The sequence below is a fragment of the Megascapheus bottae genome, chromosome 15, assembly GCF_031878675.1.
Source record: "Megascapheus bottae isolate mThoBot1 chromosome 15, mThoBot2.hap1, whole genome shotgun sequence".
NCBI classification, from domain to species: Eukaryota; Metazoa; Chordata; class Mammalia; order Rodentia; family Geomyidae; genus Megascapheus; species Megascapheus bottae.
The window spans coordinates 11,144,513-11,153,376 of record NC_143523.1 but is presented as its reverse complement, the minus strand read 5'-3'; the positions used below and the strand labels follow the sequence as shown (position 1 = coordinate 11,153,376).

Genomic DNA, 8,864 nt, shown 5'->3' with positions numbered 1-8,864 from the left:
TAAAGCCCATCTGAGCAGGAAAGCTTGTGAGACTTTTACCTCCAACTAACCACCAGAAAACTGAAAGTGGTACTCTAGCTCGAAGTGGTAGAATGCTAGCCTTGAGCAAAAACAGCTCAGAGACAGCCCCCAGGCCTCAAGTTCAGGCCCCATAACCACCCCCCCCCAAAAAAAAACCCCACCATTAGCAGACTAGCAGATATCTTCTTCATTCCCCAATGACCACCAAGGTCTATGTTCTTACCAACAGCAGAGGACAGACAGCAGCTCAAGTATATGTGTCCTTCAATTCTTTTTTTTGTTCTTTGCGGGGTGGGGGAGGGTTGATTCTACTGTGAGCTTCTCAGGCCTGTGAACCTGCTCAGATCCACCTCTTTCTGAGAGGCCACGCCCTCCTAGCCCTCTGCATCCAAATGCATCTTCCTGTGGCAGCTCACATTTGGCCACTGAGCGCAGTCATCTGTAGGAACTCTGGAGTTCTCACTCAGGGGTCTCCCACCGGTAGGGCAGCTTCCTCCTGAAGAGAAATATCCCAATGTGAGCCACAGGCCAGTGGTCCAGCTAAGAAGAGAGGGGGCTCTGTGTACACTCTGTCTCCCTGTGCAAAGCAGTCGTTAGGACAAGCCCCCCTGACTTACCGGAAGGGATGAGATCTGAGCATGTGGGTGGCAGCTTGTCCAGCTGCAGAGCATCTGAAGGATGGGGAAGCTCTTCAGAGATGACCTTATACTTGCTAATGTAAGAATCAAAGCCACGCAGTTACTGGTTTTAACAATAAAATAATAAGGATAATTATGATACACATGACAGTCATGGGGCTTTGAACTCTGGGCCTGGGTGCTGTCCCTGAGCTCTTCAGTTCAAGGCTATGGTTCTACCACTTGAGCCATAGCACCACTTCCAGTTTCCTGGTGGTTAATTAGAGATAAGAGTCTCAAGGACTTTAAGAGCCCAGGATGGCTTTGAACCGCCATCCTCAGATCTCAACCTCCTGAGTAGCTAGGATTATAGACATGAGCCACCAGTGCCTGGCTATTTTAAGTCTTATCATTTAGGCTCATATTCTTTTCCCATTTTAAAGAGAACAGGGCTGGGAATGTGACTTAGTGGTAGAGTGCTTACCTAGCCTGTACAAAGCCCTGGGTTTGATTCCTCCTTGCCACATAAACAGAAAAAGCCAGAATTGGTGCTGTGGCTTAAGTAGTAGAGTGCTAGCCTTGAGCAAAAGAAGCTCAGGGACAGTGGCCAGGCCCCAAGTTCAACCCCAGGAATGGCCCCACTCCATGGGGTCATGACATCTCTGCTATTTCCTCTCCCTAGCATCTGTGCCAGGACAGTTGGCCCCATTGATTTGTACTTCCTGCCCCTTCCCCACAAACCAGTAAAGACCAGCAGCAACACAAGGTAGGCGCTGGAGCTTGGCTGGATACTGGGAAGGCCCCACAACAGCAAATCAGACCCAAGATGGTCCCTAGAGTGTAGGTGGGGTAGTCCCAACCAGTTGAGCTCTCCTCTGCTCCCTGGATCTGGCTGTCGGTGGGAGTGACTTGAAGAGCCATACTTACTTCGCATATGTCTCCTGTTTTGCCTTGCTATCCTTCTCTATGATATCCAGAAAGTCCTCGTAGCAGTGTTTGGCCATGACAGTATACCTCATGGCACAGCCTAGTTCAGTGACCCTGGCTCTAGGCAGGTAACCTGCCCAGCCTGGGATGGGGGGCTCATGGAGAGGTTTCTTCACATACTTGCACTCTGTAAAGAGACATTACGTGTCCTGAAGGTTTTGGAAAAACACTCAACAGGCAGCACTCAGAAGCTCACTGGCATTTCAAAAGGGGATCCAGGAACCCTTAGGTCTCCACAGGTAATAAAAACAGCCTCACGATTGGGTAATGGTAAATGTCAGTCATCTGGGGGGAGGGCTTTTCCAACTGAATTTCATTGAATTCTCTCACCAACCACATAGTACCACAATTCCCTTCATGTGTGGAAGCACACCAGGAAGAGACCAGCAGACTCAACACCTAGAACTTGCCTTCAGGTTAGGACTGTGACTGGTCAGCAAGGTGACCCTGGAAATTTTTCCTGTCCTCACTGCCCCCTGTAGTTACCAAGGTTCAGAAATCAGAACTGGAAGACACTCTTGGGAACATCTAGTCCAGCCATTCTATGCCCAGATGAAGAAATGGAACCCAGAGAGGGGAGGCAATTTGCATTTGCTCACACAGCACGTGGTCACAACACTAGACTACAAATCCTAAACCTGTGCAGAGATTCTTTGTAATGTTTGGAGATTATATTTTCTTGAAAAGCACCCCAAGAACTATAATTATAGCAGTAAAAAACAATCCATTTGTTACTTTTTTGTTTGTTTGTTTTGCCAATGCTGGGACTTGAACTCAGATTCCAGGCACTGTCCTTGAGCTTTCTCAAGACTCGAGCTCTACCACTTGAGCTACAGCACCACTTCCCACTTTTTCTGTGTATGTGGTACCAAGCAATTGAACCCAGGTTTTTGTTCATGTTAGGCAAGCACTCTACCACTAGGCCACACTCCTGGCCCTTGTATTACTTTTGCTATAGGACATTATTTTGTAAAAATAATCTAGGTCAAACACCAGTGTGATTATTATTCTCTAATCATATCAACTGTCATGATTTTTCTTGTTCTGTGTGAAACCTCTTCCTACAAGACAAATGCCTGGAAGGGCTGGATTCAAACTCAGAGCTGACTTTAGGAAGTGGTCTCAGTCAAGTGACAGCTCCACTAGAAACCTCACTTCCCCTTCAAAATGGGGATAACAGTCTCGACTTGTAGGCCTGTGCAGGATCACAAATGATTACAAATGGCACCCCCAAATCCCAAAGCTGGTGTTGGAAAAGGATTTGCCTGAGGGCTCTCAGGCCTCCCCCTAACCTTCCCGGATTACATCTCCCTCTCCCCAGAAATTCATCTTCCCATAAGGAGACTGAAATTTAAGGTTTCCTACTGAGCCCCAAGGGCACCAGGCTGTGCTAGATTTTTGCTCTTTCTGTGGCTGCCCAGTTTGCCCACTGGAGTTTAAATCTGAGGCCAGGACAAGGAGTCTGGGAGTAGAGGCCATACCCAGGGTCATGGGGTGATAGAGCCGGGCATAATCGTGCAGCGACCGCAGGACCCTCTCCTCTGAACAGACGGGCTTCAATTTCTTATTGGTAGCCACTGAATAGTAAAATCGATCCATGTCATCTTTAAGGCGCTGTGTTTTCTCCTGGAAGGCTTTTATACAGTAGTCCATTCTGTCCTCGTTGGAGCTTTCTTGGCAGCTGAGGTATGGCACAAAGCCTGAAAGGACGCAATAGCATCGCAACCTGAGCACAGAGGCCTGCGTGGGACCCCAGCTACCCAGCCTACCCCGTGCTCTCCTCCTCAGCCAACAACACTGGATTTGTTCACAGGCCATGAATACAAGCAGGGCTGTTTTTCCCTCTGTGGCTGGTCTCCCCCATGAAGGGGAGAAAAAAAAAAGAAAATGACCTTGGAGCTGGGGGTGAAAGGCCTATTTCAAAAAAGGCTATGGCAGTCATGTTCTTTGATAGTAAAGCCCTCAATGTCAGCTTGAGCAGCAAATGGGGAAAGTGTTTAATGGGCCAAAATGATACTCTGAGGAGTAATTGAAATTATTCATCTTTTTTTTTAAAGAGAGAAAGTGTATTTTCCTTGACACTTCCCAAATGCAATTTGGGATCTTTCTTGCTGGACCATGGAGAAATTACAGGCTTATTAAAAGCAGGGACCCTATTACACAAAAAGGTAAATTCATTATCTGTGAAGCCCACCCCAGGATAAATTTTCACCATTTTCTACAAAATAGCATGTAATCATTACAATTAGTATGGATAAAACACAACTATTTATTTAAACTGGATGCTGAATCCTAAGTACTATAGAGTATTGTCACAATGGAACCCTTTTAAAAGAAAAAAAAGAGGACAACTGGTGAAGAGCTTGGCTTTAAACCATGGGGTAAATAAATAAATATCTGCAGGGATGGGAGGCCAGTGTTTTTCCTTTGTCCCTCAGGCAAGGAAATCTGGCTTCTGGTTCAGAGTGGCACACACACAGCCCCACACATACTCTGACTCTTGTGCCCCACTGCATGCATTCTAGAAGAGTCTGATCAGTGGTGGATTTGGACAGTTTTGAAATTCTCCACCCCTCTGCCCAGTCTCTATATAACCCTGGGAAATCAAATATGGTGGAGACCACAGAAACAATAGGGCTTTTCTGCAGTGCCAGCCACCAGGGTCTACTTAAGGCCACACAGATTTGGTAGAAGGGCATATAAGCTCACACACAGTAATGTGGGCTGCCTCTATTAAGCTTCTGCATATCAAAGCCTTGCTTAAGACCAAGATGTTTCAAAGTGTATCTATGTGCTGATTCCTTTGGTGACCACAAAATTGTCTGCATCCCATGTGATGGGATACAACCAAGTCTTAAATCTGGATGACTGTGACACTGGAAATGAGGCCTTTGTAGTTATAATAGACTATCAAGAAGTGAGATTTTCCCAGGATTGGGATGGGATATAAAGCCAGTGACTGGTGTCCTTGTAAGAGAAAGGAGACACTTGGGGAGGAGGCGGTTGGGGGGCTTGGAACAAGTCATGGGAACATTGAGGCAGAGACTGAAAAGCAATGCTGCCGCAAGCTAAGAAACACCTGGGTCCCCAGAAACTAGAAGGGACAAGAGAGGACATTTCTCTAGAGACTTGAAGAGAGCATGACCCTGTTGACATCTTGGTTTCGACTTGTAGCCTCCAGAACGGGGACTAAGCTTCTACTGTTTTATGCTACTGAGTGTTCTGGTAAGTTGTGACAGGAGCTCCAGGATTTTTTCAACTTTCCATAAGAAGTTGATACTCAGCAGTCACGTAGGGAATGCCCAATCAGAGACTTCAGTCTAAATTTGTCAGAACCCACAGCCTATTTACTTTTCCAGTTAGTAGGACTGGCGAGAGGCTGAGCAGCTTTAGAAGATTTCCTGCTCCTGCTCACGGTCATAGGATGTGTTATGGAATGGGGACAAAAATCAGTTCTCAGTAGCCTAGAAACCTGAGGAGGAAGAGCCTTAGCAATAGGAATCAGCACAGACTAGGGCTTTTTCTGGACACATGACTTCCAGCATTACAATAAGGACACCCCTTGGAAAACCAAAGCAGTTGGCCACCTGCCCTTTAGAAAAGAATATGGGATCATAAGTGAAAGGAAACTTGGGAAAATCCAATTTGAGAAGGACGAGTTTAAGTGCTGTGTCTACCCTCGTAACATTATGTCCCTCTTGGTCCAAACATACCCAGTAGATATTAAGTGCTAGCACGCCAGGCCATATCCTCGGCAGTACTGGCTACCCCCGCATCACAGCCCAGATATCAGCTATCTGCTGCCCTGAGTCGTTTTTAGTGCATGTCTTAAAATCCAGGAAAACTGTCCTGGCTCAGTCGGCACAGCAGAGAGGTACAGTGGTCCAGTGTCAGAAATGAGGACCAGAGTTCTCCAGAACACTGCCACTTACCACTGTAGCCCGGTGTCACAGGCACCTCTCTCATGAAGGTAGTCTTGGAAGGCTTCATTTTTCTCTCTGCTAATGAAGTCAAGAAGAAATGAAATCGTCTCCTCAGAAGTCCCTGCTTCAAGAATGCATTGCACACGTGCAAGAGGCCCTGGAAGGAGAATGACCTTGAATGCGGTTGAGGCAGCCGCTCCATCTTACTCTAAAGCCATAGACAAAGTGGCTGCGTTTAGAAATGAATGATCTGGCACCAAAGGACCATCACCTTTAATGCTATCTTAGAAAACAGATGTATGGATCACCAACTGACTATGAGTGTCTTCTCTCCCTGGGAGGTTTTTGCCCACTCATCCATCCATCCATCCATCCATCCATTTGTCTGCCTGTCTGTCCATCCATCCATTCCATCTATCCCTTTCTCCATCCCTCCCTCCTTATGAACTATGAAATGTGTTAGAGGTGAGTAATATAAAAATGAGCAAGACTCAGGAGCTTTAGGTAAGGTCCATGAAACTTATGGGTGAAGAGAGTTGAGGTACCCATACCCGGTGGCCTGACCCCCTTTTTAATTCAGGTGGAAACTGCTTGTAATGGTCATTTTTGTTACCAACTCTCTTCACCCCCAGAACACCTGGAAATATCCAGGGATATTTTAGTTGAAATGACTCTGGGGCTGCTATCCTGTGATACACCAAGAGCTCTGTTAGCTAAGTTAGTTCTGGCTGGAAGGAAGCTAAAGTTCCTAAAGGCTGGAGTTGAATGAGTAGAGTAGCAGGATGATAAGAGTGGCGGGATGGTCAGAGCCGTAGGATGGGTACAATAGTGGGTTGAGTAGAGTAGGAGGATGAGGAGTGGTACAGGATAGAGTAGCAGGAAGGGTTGAGTGGCAGGATGGGTAGTGGATGGGCGGAGTAGCGGGATGGGTGGAATAGTGGGCTCGAGCATGCTTGTCTCTGGAACGAGACCACCCTATCCCACACCAGGGCCCCTCAGTGGTCCTCCAGTGAGTCAAGTTCTGGATTGTGCGCCTCTGCCAGCCAGTCCTGACAAGCCCCTGAGGTCAGGAGAAGGTCTAGGGTGTGCCGAGGGCTGAAGTCTTGGGTCAGCCCAGAGGGATGGTTCCAGATGAGGATTCAAAAGGCAGCAGACCATTATGGAGCACTGGCTATGGAACCTGAGGAAGGCATCCTATTTCACCGCCACACCTCCCTGTGGGTGAGTACTTACTGGGGTTTCCGCTATACAGCTGGGGTATCATAAGGAAAAATGTCTAAGTCACTTGCTGGAGGGCTCTGGAGCGAAGGTTGGAATGAATGGAGGGCCTCGCCACTCTCAGGAGTGGGATTCGTTGCCCAGAAGAGTGAGGTCTGGGTGGGGATTGGGGGAAGAAGTGGATGAGGAGAAGTTTGGAGATGAAGACCCTGAAGGGAGGGACAGGGAAGGGGCCAGAGGGAGAGGACAAGGGCTTTCTCCTCCACCCCCAGCCCATCCTGACCCCTCTCTCACTTGTGCAGTCCAATCTCTGCAGGAAGGGCCTCCAGTATGTCTGGCTTCTGCCCCAGCCTCCTGGCCCCAGACTCCTGGCCCCTGGCGTTGTAGGTCTTTGTGAGCTCATCCTGGGTGGGCGTGGTTAGTGCAAGACTCCACCCCCGGCTGGCCCCACCCCTATCCCCGGACCCATACTGCCAGGACCAGCCTAGACAAAGATAGAGTAGACTCAGTGAATTTCACGCACTGATACTAATGGTTGGTCCGGAGCCATCCTTTCTCCCTGCTCAAGGCCTACATCTTGCAGTGTAGATCCCCAGGGTCTGGGCTGGTTGCTGGAGGAAGCCAATAGGCTGAAATGGCCCTCTGCCTGGTGCCAAGCCAGAGTGGTGGAAGGTGGTGACTGAGCTGGCCAAAGGCTCAGGGGCCAGAAGAGGTGCCAGGTGAAGCCTGGGCGAGAGGTCAGAGTTTAGGCAATTCCTGGGCCTACCAACTTCCACCTCCACCCATTGCTTTCTGTCTCCAATTAGGAGAGGCTGTTTTTTTGTCTTTCAAATGCTCAGAACACATAAAGAAGCCCTAAATCAAAATGAAGCCCAATGTCTGGGGACACTGAATATTCCTTTTTAACTAAACCGATTTTCTAGGAGGACGTCCTGAGACTCCATCAAACCACTAACATGCTACTCTGTAATCCAGATGGAGAATGACTGTATCATCTTACAGATGGCTAGCCCTGGCTGTTGTCCTTACAGAGATGGAAACCAAGACCCAACCTCCTGGTGGCACTACTGTTCTATCCCCTGGGAAACTGAACTTCAGGAGATGGGGCTAACCACCATTTCGGCCTCTCTTCTGCAGCTGGGATTCCATCCCAGGCCATTGGATCCTGGAAGAGAGACAGCCAGTTTTGCATGTCTGCTAAGATGGAGGGGGCAGGGCGCCACCTTAGGCCTTCTGCTTCTCTAATGACTCATTGGGTGCATGGACTCATCACCCCCAGTTTCTGCTTTCTCTGGCCAGATCACTTTGTTCCCACCTGGGAGGGAAATCTGTGGGCAGCCAAGAAGCTTTGGTTCCCAGCAAAGGCCAATCTTGGAAAGATTGTTAAAAATGTTTATTTCATCCACGAAAGGACCCCCAAACCAGTCCTGCCTGAGATGAAATGTTCTATGATCCGACTTACAAACCCACATTGAGAAAAAAAAAAAAAAAAAGAAAATTCTGGGCCACATCAGATTCAGAGTTTTACTTTATTAAACATCCGTGAAGACAAGAGCATTTGCAGATACAATCCTGCCTGGTTGTGAACTGCTGCAAAGTTTGGATTTATCCTGTAGTGAACAAGACCCCCAGGGGCTGGGATTTTAGAATATGGTTCCATATTTCAAGCAAATGAGTGGTGGTAGTGACATTACAGCCAACAACTTGATACTAGCCACTCACTGAAGCCATTCCCACTGAAGCATACGAGTGCAGCTTAATCACAGCCATTACATCTCTACAACGTGAAATTCGGTCTTTGACAAAGAGTACATTTTGACTCCTGTGTGTACTGGTGCATGCAATTCTTTGCTACCCTGGCAATTAACCAGGCCTGGGCTCTAAAAGCTAAACTTGGGCTAATAACATTCTAAGGTTGGGGCAGACTCTCATCTGGCCTGGGCCATCACTCCTATGTGTCCTCCTTCCTGTCAGCTTGTCTGTCACTCAGCATTTGTGAATGCCTGCTGTCAACAGGCAACGGCACCCCTCTTGAGCAAGGCAAGTATCATATAACCACTGCCCGTAACCACTGAGTAATGGGTCCACACCACAGGCC

At 48.0% G+C, this 8,864-nt stretch overlaps 1 protein-coding gene across 4 annotated transcripts; it reads right to left on the bottom strand.

Annotated features, from left to right (window-relative positions):
- Window positions 1-210: 210 nt before the first annotated feature.
- Spmip5 (sperm microtubule inner protein 5) lies at window positions 211-7,142 on the bottom strand. Of its 4 annotated transcripts, none has more exons than XM_090346882.1 (5): window positions 5,558-5,699; window positions 3,107-3,325; window positions 1,566-1,752; window positions 639-733; window positions 211-517 (listed from the first exon to the last, which is right to left on the bottom strand). In XM_090346882.1, the coding sequence occupies exons 1-5, from the start codon at window positions 5,613-5,615 to the stop codon at window positions 396-398; spliced, it is 681 nt and encodes a 226-aa protein (XP_090203008.1). In that variant the 5' UTR covers window positions 5,616-5,699; the 3' UTR covers window positions 211-395. The 4 variants fall into 4 exon arrangements, with proteins under 4 accessions (XP_090203008.1, XP_090203007.1, XP_090203006.1 ...); XM_090346881.1 differs by lacking the exon at window positions 211-517 and adding an exon at window positions 7,061-7,142 and having other exon boundaries at window positions 547-733; window positions 5,558-5,705; XM_090346880.1 differs by lacking the exon at window positions 211-517 and adding an exon at window positions 7,061-7,122 and having other exon boundaries at window positions 547-733; window positions 5,558-5,721.
- Between the last annotated feature and the right edge of the window lie 1,722 nt (window positions 7,143-8,864).